General features: G+C 40.6%; 3 protein-coding genes across 5 annotated transcripts in view; 2 read left to right on the forward strand and 1 right to left on the reverse strand.

Moving 5' to 3' along the window:
* hiw (highwire) overlaps positions 1-867 on the reverse strand; it is a 199817-nt gene extending 198950 nt beyond the window's left edge. The window contains exon 1 of the mRNA XM_043430800.1: positions 318-867. Within this exon, the coding sequence (XP_043286735.1) occupies positions 318-349 (32 nt within the window). The 5' untranslated portion in view covers positions 350-867. The remainder of the gene's footprint in view (positions 1-317) is intronic.
* Positions 868-1348: 481 nt separating this feature from the next.
* Positions 1349-6493, forward strand: LOC122417358 (RING finger and SPRY domain-containing protein 1-like). The gene is made up of 8 exons (XM_043430805.1): positions 1349-2475; positions 2843-3008; positions 3198-3380; positions 3466-3673; positions 3742-3857; positions 3946-4089; positions 4331-4809; positions 5086-6493. The coding sequence occupies exons 1-8, from the start codon at positions 2261-2263 to the stop codon at positions 5171-5173; spliced, it is 1599 nt and encodes a 532-aa protein (XP_043286740.1). The 5' UTR covers positions 1349-2260; the 3' UTR covers positions 5174-6493.
* A 1155-nt stretch (positions 6494-7648) lies between these two features.
* Positions 7649-20695, forward strand: part of LOC122416985 (serine/threonine-protein phosphatase 4 regulatory subunit 1-like) — a 152040-nt gene continuing 138993 nt past the window's right edge. For 2 of the 3 annotated variants that reach the window (XM_043430163.1, XM_043430164.1), the window contains exons 1-2: positions 7649-7670; positions 7770-7814. In XM_043430163.1, the coding sequence (XP_043286098.1) occupies positions 7664-7670; positions 7770-7814 (52 nt within the window). In that variant the 5' untranslated portion in view covers positions 7649-7663. Of the gene's footprint in view, positions 7815-20695 lie in introns of all 3 variants that reach the window. The other variant, XM_043430165.1, reaches the window with a different exon arrangement.

The raw sequence follows: 20695 nt of genomic DNA on the forward strand, positions 1-20695 counted from the left end.
CTTTTATTGCAGTTTTATTTTATAAATATAATTATCTCTGTTGCTGCCAAAGGTTGGGTTTTTATTTATACCCGAACAATCGAATGATGGTTTTATTCCACAAAATTCCTATAATAATCATCAATTGTTCAACTAAACTTGACATTTGTCAGAAATTATAATCGAAAAATTACCATTCAAATTGGCGCATTCAAAAAAGACACCATATACCAAAGACTTTTCTTCGTTTTATTTACAACCGTGTGGAAAACACATATGACAAATACACTATATATATATCAAAAACAAACAATGTAGAATGATTTTTTTCAGCTTACTCGTTTCCTGTTAATCGAAATTCCGTCATCATTTTTCATTTAAAAGCTGATGCAATAATAATGATCACAAATCCCATTTCTCGAAAAAATTGAATGAAAAACTCGAAAACAACTGAGCTTCGCGTTTTTCTTAGAAGTGAGCAAATTATAAATGCTTTTCTGAGCGATACACTGTTAATTATTTCGAAAATGGAAAAATCGCCAACGATAATATATTGTTCAAATATGATAATAGCACTGGTGAATTTGATAAGGGCGTGATACATGAAGTGCTGTCGATGTGTGAAATCAAATATTCAACATCATATCATAATTTATGATTTTCAATTCTATACGCACTATTTTATGCACACTATCACTCGTATCTAATTGCGAGAAATCTATAACCTTTCGTGGCCAAATTTCATCCGGAATGTTTGTATTGTTGAATAAAGAAAACCAGTTTCTTTATTCATATAACGAACCCATGAAAAGACTACTTTTTATTGAATTCTGCTTGCAAAACCAAAAAACAAATAATAAGTTGGATCTCCGATTGATCTGATCACACCGATATTTCCCGATCTACTGTCCGAAATCCGAAACATTTCAAAATATTCATAGCCGCAAAAAGCCGTTACGCATCAACGGCGTGAGTCAAATATATTTTTACCGACGACGTCGTCGGGTTTTGTTTATATACTTTTAGTTTACGGGGGCCGAGGCAAAAAAATTCGAAAATGGCGCATGTATTCAAATTTCGTAAACAAAAAACGACGATATATAACCCTAAAAATATGCTACATTACTTTTCGCCACAGTATATTAAATGGAAATCTTTGGCTTTCATTATCGATGCGGTTTTTTATTGTTCTCTACGTGACACTTTGATCTTATTTGAAAGATATCAATGCTTTTATCGAAGTCGGACATATATATAGATATATATGACACGTCTATGCATACATTTGCATGCATGCATGCAGTATGTAATTTATAAATGTGCATATACATAAGTGCTATGTGTGACTCAAATCGCGGGAATCACGGTGTTCTTTCTTAAAGTCTTGAAGGAATCTGCACAAGTGCTCCGACGCGAGAACGATCCTAATTGACACGGTCGTATTTTTTTTTAATTAGAATGACAACCATATAAAAATACACAAATAACTATATAAAATATGTTGGTTGAATATTTTCTCAACGAATGAATCAATGATCATTGGTAAATGCGAGATCAAGTGGTCGAAAAATCACTCACAAATATTCGACAAATTTCTCATTATTTTGCTATCATAAGATCATGTTCTTGATGCATAAACACATACATTTACATTCCGATCGTATATACATTCTAGAGAGTAGCAGGTAACGCACAAACGTGCACACAAGAAGAGCAAGTGAGACGAAGAGTAGCGGAGATAACACAACATATTATAACCTCGCGAGCATCCGAGATCGGCGAACCGCGAGGTTGTACCGTTTTTCGTCACAGGGGCATAACGACTTGAAGTTTACATTGAAAAAAATGGTTGTTGACCGAGATTTTTTCGAACGTATTAAAAAACGCTAATTTTCTTATTTTACAATGCTGAATTATTGAACAGTGTGTGCTCCGAGAATCGTAGATCGAAAAAAAACATTGACGTGAGACTTGAAGAAAAAAAAAACAACATAACCCATTGACAGGGGAACAAGTGGCAGACTTTTGGAAAATAATTGGCACACGTGTAGTTTGATTTTCCCAGCAGAATTCGTGGTTATCCAGACTTGCTAATTTTCAACAGAGTTCTTATTATTTTTTTCGTGCTCATTTCGCGAACAAATGGGTTTTCGGATTTCAAATGAAGTAAGGTTAACCTGGTCAAATGCCACGTAAAAAAAAATCCCTCTGTTTCATCAACGGACCGTGCTGTGGGTGATAAACAAAAAAGGGAGTTGATACAGAGAATAATTTTGTGGGAATGGGCAATTGCTTGTGCAAGGAAAGTCCAGCCAATGGTGAGACTTATCACATGCACAATAATGTCCAAAACGTTAATACAATCGTTCCGGAACCCACCGAAGATAACAACGCTGCTAGCAACGCTGCTAACTGCGGCTTCAAATTTCCCACCTCATCAAACATTGACAAACTTGTTCTTGAGTTGTTACAAATTATAGGGCGCCTTGTCGATAAGTATGGATCTTCTTTTTCTTTATTGTTAGATTTCCTTTTACTAATTTAATTGTAGTTCATAAATTCATAGTTTCATTTTTTGTTCAAGTGTATTCTCATTTACTGAGTAAGCAAATCAGGCACAAAAAACTATTTCCCATGTTTTCCGTAGCTAATCACAATTTATCAACTATCTCTATGGAGTTTTATTAATAACAATAAGCATTATTTCTCTAAACCAAAAAATTCATTTTATTTTCCTATCTTGGCTTACTCATTTGAGTATCAGTTTTTCTTAACGCTTACGTTGTTACGTGATTGAATAGAATGTGAAAACCTTTAAAACTAAGGATAGAGCTATGAATATTTAATTGATTATTGGATACAGTGAGCAAGAGCCGCCACCTGCAATGCTGAAATTGCATGCAATTGCGGACCGGGAAGATGGCTGGCTTCAGATTGTAAGTTCCATGGTAAATGTGATACCGATAAACAATCCTCTGGGTCCTTCGGTTATAACACTCTTACTGGATGACTGTCCTTTACCCTCAAAGGTAAAAACAAGAATATATGGTAAATCTGTTGTATCAAACGAATGATACAGAGCCAATGCTGATTTGGCAAACTTTTTATTCAATCAGTCAGTATAAAATAAGGTTTTTTGAATCTTACTGTGAACAAAGCAGCTTGTAAATTGAATAAGATTCGTCATCAAATATAAAAAACTGTGACATTGATTTTAGGATTCGGTGTTGAGACTTTCCCACATGTTTCAATTATCGCAAAAAACTGGCAAGGTACAAACGAGCGTAACGCAGCAAAGAAATATTTGTCTAGTTCTTGGTTGCATCGCCGAAAAATTAGCCGGTCCGAGCAGTATCGCTATACTCTCAGATGCAACGTTGGATTACCTTGTTTCTAATCTGGTATGGAAAATTACCTCCTGGTTTATATTATTTGTTAATGATTCATTCAATATTTTGGCAATTGAGATGATTATTTCAATTACAGAGAGAAAACATTGAACCCTACGTAGTGTTGTATTCGCTCATAGCCTTAGAGAAATTTGCCCAGACCAGTGAAAACAAAGTAACGATAAAAAGGCGATTAATGGCGGAAAAAGAACACCCGTTGATGTTATTGGAAAAATGGGCAAACGAGATGCATTACGTGAGACGCCAAGTGGGATTCTTAGCTCAGTGGTGCTTAGATAACTTATGTAAGTTTTTTACAGGCCTTTTGTTATTCTGTGTACATTTGATCATCGCTCAATTTTTTGCTTCACAGTTTTGATGGAAGGCAGAAAATATTCCCATGACACAGTTGACTTGACTGGCATAAATGTGATGTTAAATACAAAAGATGTAAGCGAGTACCTGAAAATTTCACCCAATGGATTGGAGGTGGGTGATTTTTGAATACCCATCACAATTACGGAAAAATAATCTCAATTTATATTTGACATAAATACACTATTTGACTATTTTACAGGCACGTTCAGATGCATATACTTTTGAGAGCGTGAGATGTACGTTTCGAGTTGACAGCGGAGTTTGGTACTATGAGACATTGATAATGACGCCTGGAGTGATGCAAATTGGCTGGGCAACGAAACAGAGTACATTTCTCAATCATGTAAGTCATTTCATGTCTTTCGTTTTCAAAATTCATTCTTATGTGAATTTCAAAATATAAAAAAAATGAAAGGATATCGAAGAATCGATTTTGAAACGTACTAAAAAGATTAAGTTTCGTTATGATATTTGAATTGAAGTAATCGCTTTTTGCTACAATTGATGTGAAATAATTTCAGTAGATTTTTTAATTTTGTGCAAAAACAAACGGTGTAATGTGTTTTTTTCCTTCATATTTCCAGGAAGGTTATGGCATAGGCGATGACGAATACTCGTTATCTTACGACGGTTGTCGTAAATTGATATGGCATAACGCAAGAAGCGAGAAATATCACGATCAAGATTGCTGGAAAGCCGGTGACGTACTAGGCTGCTTACTCGACCTAAACAAATTAGAAATTATATTTTCCATAAATGGAGTTTGCCTCAAGCCCTGTGTACAGGTTTTCGTGAGTGCTAAAACTGGTTTTTTTGCCGCCGCCAGTTTCATGTCGTTTCAACAGTGTCTATTCAATTTTGGCAATGTACCTTTCAAACATCCACCGACAGATCGTGAATTTAAAAAATTCAACGATTATGCGACTCTCAACGACGAGGACAAAGTTGTTTTGCCTCGACACATTTATTTCGACCAGCTCAGAAAATTAAGCGTAAGAGAGGACTCCTGTACTCTTTGTTTCGACCAGAAAGCTTCAGTCAGGCTTTTGCCCTGTGATCATCGGTAAGTCAATCTTTTTCAACGGAAAATATTCTCTGTTTTCGTTTTATAACGTGAAACTACCCATTTTTGAAAAAACGATCGCAATTTTTTCTTACAAAATTTCATTATCATATCGATGAATTTTAGATTGTAGTTTTAGATGTATTATTTCCGTGAGATTGAAGAATGTTAAATGAAAACTATATGATGAAAAACAAAGATTCAAATTGAAAACTCCGAACGTAAAAGAAATTCCAAGTTCAAGGATAAAAGTTCATTTTTGTTGCTGTTTTTCAGAGGATTCTGTCATACGTGTTCAGTGCAGCTGTTCGAATGTCCGATGTGTCGGGCCTCTATAGTTGAGCTTGTATTGGACAACGTGTGACTCTAGTCGTACCGCAATCGAGGCATTTACGGAGCAGAAGGGAAAACATAAAGAAGGAAGAAAAAGATAAAACAAATATGCCAGGCTCTCGATCTATTTCAACGAAACGCTCTATTTCTTTTATCAAACGTTCGATCTATCTCTGGGAATCCAATCGCAGAATAATCGGAAAAAACGTGAAGTGACAAAAAAAATGGAATGAAAAAAGGATTAATTTTATATTAAACTCGAATTTATGAATTTTTATTCTCACGCGCATTCCTCACGTTCTTCTAACGTAACAGTATTCCGATAAACTGAAAAAGGAAGAGAGAAATCGGAAGGAGAAAGAGAGAAAAAAAGCCAATTTCATTCACGTCGAAGTATTCCTGCCGAAAAAGGTTGTTTTTGTCTTAAGCAAATCGTCGAGAGTTCGAGAAAAGGTGGGACGAAACAAGAAAGATGAAAGGCAAAAGAAGTTCCGCAGGGTCGGACGAGCCTAAAGGGAAACAAAAAAGAGCAAACGCATGAAAAAATTGAGTACGAATGTTTGCTACATTTTCTTCGACTGATTATTACTACGTATATCGTTATTACCGCGAGATTAAAAAAAAAAAATGAAACGAAAATATGTAACAATCTGAAATTTAATCTGACGCTTGATTGAGGACTGGTCGATCTTTTTGCCACGAGAAGAAAAAAAACTATATTCAGCTGCCTTGTTCGATTTATTCACATTGACTCGTTTTCCCCTCTTTTCGAGTTGTGTATAAAGGTTTTTGACCCTCCGCCAACAACCATGTTTTTTAAATCTTTCTGCAGCACTCTCAGAATTTGAGGCTTCACCCAACATTCTTACGCGTTTCGGGAGATCGGAAATTTGGAAAAGGTCAACCTCCCTCTTCAATCTTTCCCCCTCGATTCTCTTAATGTATATATTTACCTACTTACTTTGTGGCAAGGAGAATAATTTGCAGACTTTTTTTTATTTGACACGGTATATAACTAGTTGAAATTTCGACTGTGCCTTTAAAGTCTACGTGTGTCGGCGAAGGGTTGAATATAGGAGGGAAAGTCCTATGATCCGTCAGTCAACAAATAAAATACTTTAGCCAATAGAACCTTGTAAAGAAAAAAAAGAAATACCGATATTGTAGTGTATAAACGTTAAGTTTAAAAATTAATTAAAAATGACTAAATACTATATTCTTGGGAGGATTTAAACAACAACAAAAAAAATAGAAAGTGCGAAAGTGACAGAGTGAAAGAGTAAAGAGAAAATTAAATATTTTATCAGCGGTCTGAATTATTGAGTATAAAAGAAAAAATATATATTATAAATTCTTGTTTTATTATTGCTCACATGAAATTTCCCGTCCAAATGGAAAAACAGATTTTAGAATATTTCGTTGTGGTTTTCTACACATTCCCAACGTTCATAATTTCCATTTCGTCTATAATTCAATTGTTTCTAAATTACCATAAAAATAAAGCGTATAATCCATATTTTTCGATGCACTCAAACGTATTTGTAAAACAGCAGCAAAACCTATGCTACGCTAGATACATAGTTTTAACAAACTTTATATTTTCTGTAATTTACTAGATATTACGACGAATTATTCAAACTTACAATTGTACATCTAATGAACAAAAAATATATACTCACTTGCATGTGACAAATTTAAAAAATCTTCGTTATATAAAAATTTTCTAAATTCGTCGTTGATAAGTTATCATCGATTGATAACTTTTTTTTTCAATTGTGCACTCAATATATATATATGAGGTTGAATTTGCATAGAAATTTCGTACTTGATAGTTGTTGGCGAATTCAGATTTTATTTTTGACCTTCAATATTTCCAATTAGTTTCCATAACCCGTGAAAATTGGAAGCACTTTTTTCACTTTGTTGATGAGAAAAAATCGTCCGAATTTGTGATACGACAGATCGTGCAAACTTTCAATCTTCTGCCTCTTTTTGGATTTATCCAAACTTCGTCTATCATTCAACACCTTTTTTAACTCCGAAAATTGTTTTATGATAGAAAAAATCATGAAAATCTTTTCGCTTTTTTTTTTTTTATTTTTATAAGTTATTTACGGAAATGATTTTATAATTATTTAATGTTACATGAAATGTAAAAAAAATCATAGCCAACGTCTGAGAACAAAATCCTACGATTCTCAATCTGTTTTTCCAGTCGTACCCTGCTCCGAAAAAAGTTTCGAATGTCCCGCGTCGAATATCCTCGTAAAGGAAGGGAGCGAGATAAACAGCAAGTGGCGCCCTCGTGTTTATCGGGCTGTTTCACGTTGAAACTCGAAAGACAATCAATTTTACATCTTCGTCCCTCCCCATTCTCTCTTTCTTATATAGGAGAAGGGAGACAAAAAAAATACGAATAATATACAAGAGAAAAAAAAAAGTAGCAGCAGCAGCGGGGAGAGAGACAATTTGTGTAGTTGCGGCTAAGTCGCCGCTAGAGCGCGCTTCAGTTTGTTACAAGATGGCGGGTGAGTGAGTGCCCGTGTACGGGCGACGAGAGCCTGGGCGAAAAAAAAAACACGAGGGATATTTACCTCCTATAACCCGTGGTGCTTGTTGGCTTTCAGATATATCCTTCCTCAGGAATGAAGACATGGAAGACACGAATGAGCGTGAGTCTGATGTTTTATCGTTATTTTTCTCCCTCGTGTTGTAGTATTTTTTCTCACGGTCTTCGAAGCTGGGCGGGGGTGTGTGTGTGTATGTGTGTGTTTGGGGAGTGCGGCGAAGACGAGGGGGGAATGGGGAGGGGGAGAGGCGACTGGAGCAGCCGGGTCTGTATGAGATTAGCGAAAGAGTTGGCGCCTAACTTTATCGCAAAATTCCTCCTTTTTTCTGTCCGCTTAAATTCACACCTAACGCAAAACGTCGCTGTTCGAGGTTATGTTTTCGTTCCAGAAACTTCCCTTCCTGTTCTTACTTTTCTCATCTTTTTTCCTCATTCTTTCGCAATGTTCTCTTGTTTACTTTATCGTCCGAATTGTTTCGTTCTTTTATTGATTAGTTTACATGATTTCAAACGTCACGACACATGTCCTCGTGGCGTGGAAAACGCGTGTCACCTCATGATGTGAATTTATCCTTCTCTCGTGGAGCGCGCGCGCGTAGCCAGTATCGTGAATTTTGGCGTGTTTAAAATTTGCCTAAAGTTGGCGCCACTTAACCACCTCCTGTCTCGTGCGCCATACTCCCCGGTCTGTTTACGTTCTTTCGCTACTTCAGAAAGATGCAAAATAAAGTATGGTTAGGACATAATTTTTTGACATTGCTCCTTCAATTTTCTTTGTCAATTTTATGTGATATTTTTTGATCCGATAAAATTTCTATCCGCTTGTATTTGATCCGCGATATTTGATAATCCTAGGACATTACCAAGCCTCGCCCATGCTTCGAGTTATCACGTATCCAAGTTCTCTTTTTGGAGGGCATTTTTATGAGCGTTGATATTGTTCATTGCACATATTTATTTGTTCACGTTTTTTGAAGATTTTTTTATTTTTATTTATTCGCTTCTCGTTCCTATGCACACTTGTTATTTAAGATTTTTTCTTATATTACACTCTGAACTTGTAAGCGAATATCATCCTAATTTAGACAGTGTTTTAAGAGTTATTTTCTTTGAACTATTTCAGATTGTACAAAATCCGACAGTTTCTATGCGGAGACAAGTAGTGTAGGAGTAAATTTCATTTTTATTAAAACAATGTATCAGCAGTTTCTCCAATTTATGTAAAAGTATGTTGATCAGGAATAATTTTATCTTTGAAATCTCTGATTTTTACTTTTAAGTATCGTTGAACAATTTTTCCTTGAGTTTGGTACGATGATTTGAAAATAGCTAGCAAAAATTCAAAATAATATTTTAACGTCTTGACGATATAGCATTGTAATAACTGTTTTTCAGAGTTTAATCGAATTAACGCATTGGAAATCCTTTCAAGGGAACTTACTAAATTTTGATTTTGATTCAATTTAAAAAAAGGATTTCAAAGTCCACTTCATTACAATAAAGTATACTTTGTTAAATTTCTTATTCCATGAACAATGAAAAAAACCACTTTTAATATGTAATTGAGATTGGATTTGTATGGCGTTTAATTGACCGTGCACACTTTTTTTCTCTTTCGTAATTCATCTGAACTGGAGACAATTCGCCTTGACCAGAGATTTGTTATTTTTTTTTTGTTGTGCATGGAATCTTTGATTTATTTCGCTCTAAGAAGCACAGCGAGATTTTTATACATGGCACAGGAAAAATGTTTATTTTCTTCCATTTTTTATGCGCAATGGATTAGAACGGCAAAGCTTATTACTGTAAAAAGTGCTTTGAAGAATCGCACATTGGAAATACATTAATATATGATGAACTTTGGTTTATATTCGCAAGTGGATAGCGAAATTAATATTCTTCTCGGACAATCTTTGAATTGATTATTTTTCAAACATGTTACTATGCTACATTTTTGTTTACTATACGCGTTTAGTAAACCGATGGGAAAATCAACTTTAACTGTTAACTTATTTTTGTTATTGTAATAAAACACTCGGCTGTGACAGTTTGCTTTACCGATTGTCGGTTTCTCACACGTTTACGTTGTGAAAAAAAACGTTCTCGAGAATTCTGTTTTATCTCCAAGATCGATTACTGAATTTTTTTCAAACATCTTTTGTGCAACATTTGAAAACGTCTGGGTACTTTAATAGATTCCATGCTTTCCCGTTATTCAAAGATCTTATTCAGATATTTTGGGTTTTTTAAAACTCTCAAATAGTTTCCTCATTGACATAGCCATGAATGTAATCACGCGGAATAGCAAGATGATTAAAAAAATAAATTTTTTTATAAATGTCTTGTAAAAACATCGGAGCAGACGACAAATGTGTCAAAGTAGTGGTGGAAAGCAGAGGAACAGGCAGCTCGGAACTTTGAGAAGGAACCGTCTTGTCCTGAAATCGACGTGTGGCGTCATCTGAGAAACGTCGAGGAAAACTGAGTTGCGAAGGACAGTAGAAAATAAAAAGCCAAGTGGGTAAAGAGACGAAGGAATAAAAAATATATATGTCCGAAGAAAAAGACTAGAAAGAGAGAATCTACGAGTGAGCGTGAGAGAAGAAAACTCGGGACGGGTACTATGGCGCAAAAGCATTGCAAGAGAGGTCTTTCGCCTATCAGGGTTACTGATCTCACAATGTGGTCTATCTCCTATTTGCCACTGCCATCTGTCGGTTAGGGGCGTTACGGGCTGCTTTTCTGCTAGCCTTTCCTTTTTACTTTCTCCTCTTATCTTTCTATTTCTCTTTCCGTCAATTCTTTTCTCAACAAACATTTAGGCCGATGAGTTTTCTCGCTGTCCAAAAAGCATAAGTAAAAACTTTTGCCCGAATTCCATGCGACATGTCTGTCGTGGCGTGTTCGCGTTTCGTGAAAATCTACCCCACGAAACGACGATGACGACGACGAATTTAGAGGGGCTCTCCCTAAGCTCTCCTCGCCCTTTTCAATACTTTTCTCCCTCCTTACTCGGATCACTGGAACACCCAGTCGAGGCCAGAAAACAGCTCGGGCAACTCCCAGTTTCAGTGAATATCGAGATCACTTTTGTACGCGCGAATTTTATTTTTTATCCTCATCCTCAAACAGGTCGAATAGAAATTCATAAAAAACTTGTGGCTCATTGATAATGTGTGCAAAATTATTGACAGCTCGGGAAATCAACTACAAACTATTGATGGTTAAAATTGCCACTCAAGTTGAATCATGCGAAGCTGGAATATTCCGTTTTCTGATATAAACTTTTGAAAATATACGTTTTATGTTCTTTTTTTTCGAGGCTTCGAAGATAACGAATTTACGTTTTTTTGGTGCTTTTTTGGGATCGCGGCCATTGATACCGTTCTTCGAAATGATTGGTTGTACGATTGACTTGAAATCTTTCTTGTTTAGCCCCCGTTATCGGAATGAACTCGTTCGAGTCTTCGACTCTCAAATCTTTCGTCCTTTTTTGTGTGTCTCCCTTTTTTTCTTTATTCCCAGCTACTAGTGCTCTGTATAATTCGAATTTCTCTCGCTTTCCCCCCTCTCTCTTTCTCTTTCTGCTTCTCACTTCCCATTCTAACTCGCTGCACTTACTTTTGCTGCTCTCCTCGTCTCTCTCTCTCTCTCGGTCTCGTTGTGCGCGGTGCTAGTTCGTTTTATCTGACATTCCAGAGGTCGTTTATCAGCTCGACTCACTTATTCCCGCGCCCCACTTCTCAGTCGCTCTCTTTCTCTTCATACTCGTCTCTCTCCATTTTTAATTCCTCGTTTCTCCTCTTGTCACATCCATGAGGAATTCAAAGAGCAGTGAACATTCTTACGATTCGTTCTTTTCACGCTGCACACGCGCAACGTTCGAAATGCGTCGTATACACGAGCCTTCAAACTCACCTTCGACGTCGATGCTTTTTTCAAAACGTACTTTTCAAACGTTTCAATTTTTTTTTACCCCTTCATAATTCAGGAAAGTATGCACAATGATTGAAAACTGGACGCTGCTAATATTGCCTAGATACGAATTCCAACCGCGAGTTCGTCGATCCTCGCTTTTCGTACTCGACTCTTTTTTTTTTCTTATTTTCAAAATATTCTCCAAGAAGAATCCGTGCAAAAACGTGCGTGAATAAACGGTCAAAAAAAAATTGAAGCACCGCACGCTTGATTCAGTGGAACATTACGAGTCCGTAATAAGTCCTTATTACACAGGACGATGAACGCAGTCTCGAGGCTCGCGGTCAAGTTAATCGAGTACGTCGATACTTGGAGCTACGCTTTTATGGACTTTTATTGACCGACTTGACCACTTTTTTTCTATTCATACTTTCCAATCGGAATCATTATTCACTCGGCAAGAGTGCATCTCTTCGTAACCTTCGAAGAAAACAGGTGGTTGTATATAAACGAATGTCAATTCGATCCTTTTTTCCTCCACTTGGCAATCCTGACAAAAGTGAAATTATACGAGTTTTTCCAGGAATCTTTCCAGGAGTCTTGATGAATTAAGATTATTTTTCTACTAATTTCGAACGTTCGAATAAAACTTTCGCTCTATTCTCACCGCTTTTATCTCAAACTATTTCAAAAACAATATAAAAACAGTCCAAATGGGAATATTGCGAAAAACTAGAAATTATGTTGGAGAATTTCTTCGGAAATTTGAATATTTATATGTCGTGTCAAATGTCCACAAAAAGCTACTGAAAGGGCCGTAGAAAATCGAGGATTTTGGACTCGTAACAGAGCGAAATGCACAATGGCTCAAATTTGATTCTAATATAGAACTGACACCTTTCCAAACGTCGCAGCGATCGAAATGTCATGAATTTTGTAATAGCTAAATTCCCCTTTCCGTCAGCTGTTTTATGCCACTCCCTGCCATACAATTTGATTACGCTGTTGAGTAAAAAAATTCTGTAAATGACTTGCAACATCAACAGGTCGGAAAACGTCGCGATGAAAGTGATGCGCCTCGTCAAAGATATTATATTTTGGTTGTTGAATGTTGAAAGTTAAACTTGTCATATTGGAAGCAATGTTAATCAATAGAGGAGAGTAAATGTATGAAATGTGTAATGCAGGAGCGAGTGAGAGGGAGGTGGCCAATTAGAGGCAGGTATTTGGGGCCAGACCCTCGGGGTGTTCCGCGATGGTAAGGTCACCCCCGCAGGGTCGTTGTGGCGCGAGTCAGCGGAAACGGGACACGGTGGAGATAGCTCGAGAATGTGAGAGAGCGAGAGAGACAGAGAGGAGGGTTCGGGGTCGTCCACCCCCGTTAGAATCTAAACGATAATCGATTCAACCGTCACCGGTCAAGGTTGCTCATGCCGAACGCCCCGAATTATTCGCAGAGTAAACGAGCGGGAGAGGGGAAGAGAGAGAAAGAGCAAGTTGAACGAACGAACGAGCTCAAACTACGGTTCCACTTTCCCCACGCCCTTTTCTCCCCATTTTTCTCTTCCGTTATATATTTTCTTTTCGATACAATTCCAATCGCACATTGGTAAGTCGTACACGAAGCAATACCCTACGAAAATAAAAAGAGAGATGAAAAAACTATTGAATACCTGGAAAAATCAATTTTCATTTCACGAGCGACCCCTCCCGCGGTCGATCGTTTCTCCGTCAAGCGAAACTTCAATTTAACCTATTGTACGATACCGCTTCCTTTTTTCTTGTTGTTCTTTACTTCTCTGTTATTTATTTACACACCACCATCGATCCATCAAAAACTGTATCATTACTTATTTCAGCTGCAGAACTTTTTTCCCCCCATCGACTTTTTGTGCCCCGGTGCTTACAAAATCAACAGTTTTTCACCGGGACAATGTTTCGGAATACTCGCTCATTACTTCATTTCAGCCATGTTTATTTCAACTCATCATTCGTTTTTGAACTGGCGCGCGAGCGCTGCGAAACACGAGCGAAGCGAAGGATCGGAAAACGGTTAGACGAAAAAAGCGTAAACACGTCGGTGAAGAGCCTCGCTCGACGCGCTTCGCCCCCTCCCCCATATTTACCTTCGTTTCCCGCGAATTGTTTTGTTCGACGGTTCGACCATCCTTATACACTCGAACAAGAGAGCGCGTTTGTCTTCCGCTTCGTTTACTTTAGCCACTGTTATTATCATGAATTCTCGAAACCGACATGAATATTTTCCTCCAGTATTTTTTTCATCCTTCAACTAAATAAATGATCATTATGCATCATCAATTTCACTATTTGACCTCTTCGCTCTCAACTTATTATTGTACTCGTCCGATTTGTTTCCACGCGCCTTTCAATATAGAAAATGCAAAATTATCGGTCTTCGTGTGCGCGCGAAAGATCAAAATTTCATTTCATTGTCAGGACCTCCGGAGGAGAGGTTTAACTCGAAACTTAAAATCCGTCGCTAACGTGCAGACGGGGCACATGTTCTATGGGATGATTCGTAGAGTAGTACATAGAAACTTTAATTTCTTAGCATTGTGAAAAAGCGAGTTCCTTGCCCTTTTGAGATCGGCTTTCAGTTCGGCGGTATGTTTTTGATAGGAGGTTGTACGTCCGTCTAGACACGAGTTCATACACTTGCATAAATTCATGAAGCGTGATTTTTTTTTTCGGTTCAAGAGGACGAGGGGCGGGCGGGGGGTGCACGAATTGCCTCCATCTTTTATAATCGTAAAACGCAATGCAGCACCCCTCGAAAATAGGGTGTGCAAAAGTATTACCGGTTTTTGTTGTTTTTTTTCTTTTCTTTTCGTTTTCTTTCTTTCTTTTTTTTTTTTTCACAAACGATCCTCCCGCCGCCCCGCTCGCAGCCGTCTCGTCCCTAATTCCAGTTTTCGCGTCGCTATTTTCTCCTTTTTATTATCTTTTATTTTTTCATTTTAATTCTTGCCAAACTTTTTTCAACCCTCTCGTATCTCGATGCTGCGAGAAACCAGAGTCCCTCGATGCGGTGTAACGCGTCTGAGAGATTTCTCTAACCGGTAGAAAGGCGCGACTGGCTACGTCGAGAGCAAAGGAAAAAAGTTACGAGGCCATTTTGTTCGGCGAGCTTCCGCACATACGTATGCGGATATATAGCACGGTATTAAAATGATTTATTCTCATTATTAAATTCGCATTCGTGTCTCGTCTGCACACGCGGTGTCTGGTCTCGTCTGCTCGCATCGCACAATACCTTTGTGTCGCCCTGCTTCCCCCTCGCACCCCCTTTTTTTCTCTCCTCTCTCGATCGTGAGTTTTTTTTTATTCTTACCTCAATTTATTATTGTTCCGCAACATCTTCCCAGGCTTTTTACGAGCGGCGCGCAGCCAAATAATATATGCGTATAAATAAGAGCTTATTTCAACCCTCCGAAAGACGAACCCGAAGGTCTCGCCTCGCGAACACAATGTTGAGACACTCGAGAAACAAACGTGTGGAAAAGAACCTGATGATGGAATCGGATCTCGCTGTTTTCAAACATCTTTTCACCGCCGATCGACAATCATCGTCGTTTTTTATTTATCCCTTTCGCAGCTTCTCGTCAATTGGAGATTTTCTTCATTTTCCCCCAATTTAGTCACTTTTCTTCGTCTATCCTTTGTACCTTTTCATCCAATTCGAATATCCTCGATCCGAGTCCCCTGTAGACGATTTTTTTTTTCTTTTTTTCCAGTTTTCAACGTCAATGTGCTCGAAATTTCCAAAAACATCAAAAAATCATATCTAGAAAAAAATGTCCGGATGTGTGTGTGTGTGTTTGTGTGTGTGTGTGTGTGTGTGTGTGTGTGTGTGTGTGTGTGTGTGTGTGTGTGTGTGTGTGTGTGTGTGTGTGTGTGTGTGTGTGTGTGTGTGTGTGTGTGTGTGTGTGTGTGCGCGTGCACAGCAAAATTAAAACGCTTATAACTCGAAAACGATTTGAGATACAGGGCTACCGTTTTGCATCAAGAGACTCGGTAGAGTCTCGGGACAAGTACATTGACAGCCCTGTCGTCTGCTGGCCCGGGGCTCGCCGAGTATATTTTCTCTGAATAAAACGATTCGCGGTGGTGGGGGTAAAACTGGCATGTCATTTTCTAAAATTGCAGAACTCGGGAGATGTTTTGTAAAGCAAAAATTAGTTTGGAGACTAATTTTCAAAATCCCTTTCGAATGAGCACGAAACCAAGGCGATGAGTAGCGTAAATGCTGAGAAAAAACTACTTTGCACACCCTCAAGATTATGCAAAAGTTACTAACACACATTTATGGATTTACCGTGTCTGTTAATCTGAGCAAGCTCTTCGCATTCTCTGATAATTTTGTCAGAATTTGAAAACAAAAATACGAATCCTACGACGTTTTGAAATTTTTTGTTTATAAATAGTTTATCATAATGGAAAGGTTGGTATTGAATTTGGGAAATATCGGTTGAGCGGTTTAAATTTTTATGATTTTTTGAATATTACGAAAATATGAGTTTTTCGATAAATCCGCTTTAATTTTTAGAAATTAACTTGGAAAAGTTAAAAGTCGATAAACAAGTTGAAATTTTATTGAAAAAAAAAATGAAAAGTAACAAATTGCTTTCTCAAGCTTTTAGAACAATGCTCAAAGCTTCCTCTATGAGGAAGCCAAAATGAAAAATACAGCACCTCACAGAGTAAGCTTGAGGAAGCAATTTGCAAATTTAAATTTCCAGCTTTTTTCATCAGCTCGCACGAAACTCCGAATAGCTGCGAAAAGATTTTCAGTAATTCCAACGATTGATTGGATTATCAAACCGTTAGAATTTCACGAGGAGCTCGATCCCGCAGTCCTAATCGTTGCGGCAAGCCGATCAGTGGCGCCGCCTCGCGTTTCCACTCTCCCTCCTTTTCTTCCTCCATACGCGCATACATATGTCTGTATATTATACACACTTGGCTGCTCGATTATTACATGGCATTCCTCGGATGCCACCGCGATTCCCCTCAGCCTCTCGCTCCCTTCGCGCCCTGCATCAACCAAGGGAACATCCCTCGCGGCTCTCGTACAGGCTCTTCCACGTGAAACTCAACTGCTTCCTCGTCCTCGACGCACTATTCGCCAATCTCAAACCTACGAAATGCAATTTTTTAATGAAATTTCGCCGTTGAGCCCGTTTCGAGGGAGAAAAATTGAATCGCAGTATGATTTATTCTGTAGTCCAGCGATCCCCGAACAATCGAAATCCGTGCCGAAAAGCATTTGCCCATCGTCGATAAGTTTAAAATTTGGCTTGAGAGAAAGGAGAAAATGCTCGCGCGCCGGGATCGAAGAATCATATTCGAGTCTCCCATTCGCGGTGGACTTTTCGACTCGCGAGATAACGCTCTCGATTGGAGCTCGTGGGATCGGGAATCCGGGCTTAGGTACGGTCTATAAGCGTATGCACAGGGGTGGGGACTGGAGAGGATGCGGTAGTGGTGAAGTAGAAAGAGTAGTGAGGTGTATATATACGTACAACCCATTCATAAAGACAGGAGCGTGACTAACGAGTGAGCGGAGAGAAAAGGCGTGTGTAAGAGGGAGAGAAGGAACAGCAGCAGCAGCGTTGGTCGTCCATTTGCCTCTTTCTTTGGCTCTCTTTCTCCGTCTTCGACTCGCGGCGTTCTGCCGGCTTAGTCGGGGAGCGAAGACGCAGCAGAAGCGCCGTTGCTGCACTGCGCGCGAGAGGAGCGATGACAAGTCAAACGACAGGAGAGACACGGCGCATACAAACAAATCTACGTATATGTACGGCGGGAGGGAGGAGAAAAAACACCCTCCCGAACGCCGACATATTGCTGAGTCCTCCTTTTTTTCCCTCCCTCACGTTCTTCACTTTTGCCTCATTCACTATGCACTCTTCGCTTCATCCGGAGGAGAGATGCCGAGCTCGCCTCTCTATTTTTTATTCACCCTTAGAGCCTGCGTTCCGACCGGCGGAAATGACTCCGTTGCAGTTTATATTCTCGCGGAGAACATTGTCTCATTTTTCTCTCGCGCAGACAAACGAGTTCGCGTTCCCTGCGCCTTAAACTCCGTGCTATTACCGTTTTTTCCTCTATTTTCATTTCTTATTCTCTTTTTCTTCTGTCACTTTATTCCTTCTTTTTTTCTTGCCCGTTGCGCTCTTTTCCTCCGCTCGCGCGACAATTTTTCAGTTCCGTTGTATTTTGTGCTAAGCGTGCTGTGCGAGCAGCCCCGGAAGACGTATCGCGGGACGGCTTTCCCAGCGAATAATCGCGCTCCCGTTTGTCTCGCCCGCTCAACGACGTCGCTCGGACCGCTCGACTTTTCCTCGCAATTTTCGTCCTCGCGCGCGCTACATGCTAATCGAACATTTTTCGCCGATTCGTCTGACGAGAAAGAATTTCATCCTCGGAGCTCCGTGCGAGATTTCTCAGTCGAAAAACACGCCGGGGGAGCACGATCCTCTTCGGTTGTCCCTCTGCGCTGGCCTTTCGCGGATCCTCGCGTTGTTCTTGCTCCGTTTCTTCAACGAATTCTTGCCTTCCGCGTTCCCAGCAAAGTCACCGAGTTATCCCGGTTTTATCTCTTTCCTGAATTCCTCGTTTTGCAGCGGCTCTCGTACATTGGTCCTCCTCGTTCGTTCGCACTCCCCTTTTTTTTTATACAACTTTTCTGCGCCTTGGTCGGTGAGGATTCTACTTATTTCGTCTCGTACATCGTTTCCTCGATGCCTTCCACCTCCCTCGTCCACGCGTGACTCGCTCCGCAGGACTGTCTTTTTTCGAGGGCCTCGTAGCCTCGCTCGTAAGTTGAAACGACGTTTAGTCACAATTACTCGAGTGTGTGCGCGCGATCCTTCGAGAGGCTCGCCTCTCATCCGCCCTTTTCTGCCTCACCGATCGAGCTGCGCGCGCTCACGCGTGTGGTAAAACCGCGCGCGTTGCACAGGGGGATCCATCCCGATGTTCGTTCGTCCCGGCCTCCGTACGCCCAGCGATCGGAAAACGTATAAGGGCCAGTTTTTAGCGAGTAAAGTCGCTGGGTGCTTGATGTACGGAGACGCGAGAGACGACGTAGATGGCGATCCTCCGAGTCCGTGAGCCGCGAGACTACGACGCATCTCGTTTCTTTTGCCAATCGCGATTCCTCCCTCCGTGGGAAAGCGCGATTATACGGGTTTCTCTCCTCGCCGCGAGACGTTGCCTCGTGTGCGCACATACCTCTTCCGAGATCCCAGCGCAGCGACTCGGCCCCCGTCAAACTCCGTCCTTTTTTCCTCGGCTCCTTCGAATCGCCGGCTTTTCCGTCGAGTGATTTACTCTCATTTTTTCAAGGATTCCCGCTTTCCTAAACACATTTGATACCCACCGAAATAAAACAGGTTTCGAACGAGCTTTAAATTGAGGACCGCCTCGAGCGAGCCGCATTCGCCTCCTTTTTTCATCCCGAGTGAAACAATCGACGAGATTATTTCCATTAGCCAGGGATTTATCGCGTCTCGAGAGAGGGGACACAGAGAGTTTCTGGTAATTAATTCGCTCCGTGCTCGAGAGCAGCTCGTGGGAGTAGATATAGAAGACATTAAATAATCGCCGAGCACACGCTCGAGTAGTCGGTGAAGCCTCTGAGGAAGAGGAAGAAGAGGATCGAGGAAAGGTGAAAGGTGGCATGAACAAGACACGGGGAGGCTCGGCCGGGCGGCGCTGCTGCCAACGCGCGAATTATGAGAAAGATCGCATTCGCGGTGAGAGTATTAGGCACAAGTGAAAGAGTCGCGAGTATAGACGAGAGCTAGGAAGAGGGACATGGGAAAAGAGCGGCGAGTGAATGAGCGAGAGAGTTGCACATTGACGGGCCAGAGATTACGAGGGGTCGCGAAGCGCTCAGAGAATAAAAAAGAGAGTCCCGCGAACGGCCCCTGCGCGAAGATCGCTGTACTTGTATACGAGCTTTCTCGCTCATATAGCTATAGAAGCAAGTACATCCATATAAAAGTCGTTTGGGGTTGTATGAAAGGGGTGCATAAAAGCGAACGAGCGAAAACGAGCCACGATTACCGTCACCGCGCGTCACTTCTTTTTCTCCTCGTCGCTTCTCTCGCCGTCGGTCTTCTTCTTCTTCTTCCGCCCACAATCTTCTCCCTCCCGAAATATCGCACGTGGCTCCCGCGACAGGACACCGCGCCGGTGGAAAAAACAAAATTGAGCTAATTTTTCAGCGCGACGAGGGCACTGGGCCACGGCCACTCGAAAAATCACCCCTGCGCGATAAACCGAAGCTTTTCTCCGCGACTCGCGGCCGCCCCCGCCTACCGAGCTTCGGAGTACGAGAGGAACAAAGATCCGAGCTGCTCTCAGACTCGCGGAGCACTCCACTCTTTATTCCTTCGGCTCCGCAACTCCTTCGTGCCTTCTCCCAGCCGATCACAACTGTTTTTTCTCTCCCACTTGCTCCTCGCGGGGACGACAATTGTCGCGCGTGTTTATCCGATCCCGCTGTTTCCTCCGCGTCATTAAAATCATTCGAAACATTTCGAAAAATGGTCTTTTGAAAATAAAGCACAAGATGCGGTGCGCCGCTCGTAATAATAATTACTGAAAGTCACCGCGGCCGAGGGTTTTATCCGTCATTCTCGCTTTTTTGCCCCCCCCCCCCCCCCCCTCGAATTCTCGGAAGACGAGAAGTAAACGTGACCGGCAAAGAAGAGGAAAAAATGAAGAGGGTTGAAGCAAGAGGCGAATGACCATAGTCGCGGGCCAATACGTCGCCTCTTTTACACTCTTTCGTCCTTATCGAGACTGATGCGCTCCCGGGACTCGGTCCGACCTCCTCTACTCACGTGTTTACTGCTCCGTGCTCTTTCTCTGCTTCTACTTGTGCAGCAGCTGCATTAGTACGCCCGTTATGTCATGCGCTCGTGTGTTTTCTCTTGCCCATTATTCCCAGTGCACGGCTGCTGTCCTATCTGCTTTCCTTCCTCCTCTTCGTCCTCAGACTTTGAGTTGGACAGGTTTGAAGCTCCCTCTCCGCCA

Source organism: Venturia canescens, chromosome 10 (genome assembly GCF_019457755.1).
Source record: "Venturia canescens isolate UGA chromosome 10, ASM1945775v1, whole genome shotgun sequence".
In the NCBI taxonomy this organism is placed as follows: Eukaryota; Metazoa; Arthropoda; class Insecta; order Hymenoptera; family Ichneumonidae; genus Venturia; species Venturia canescens.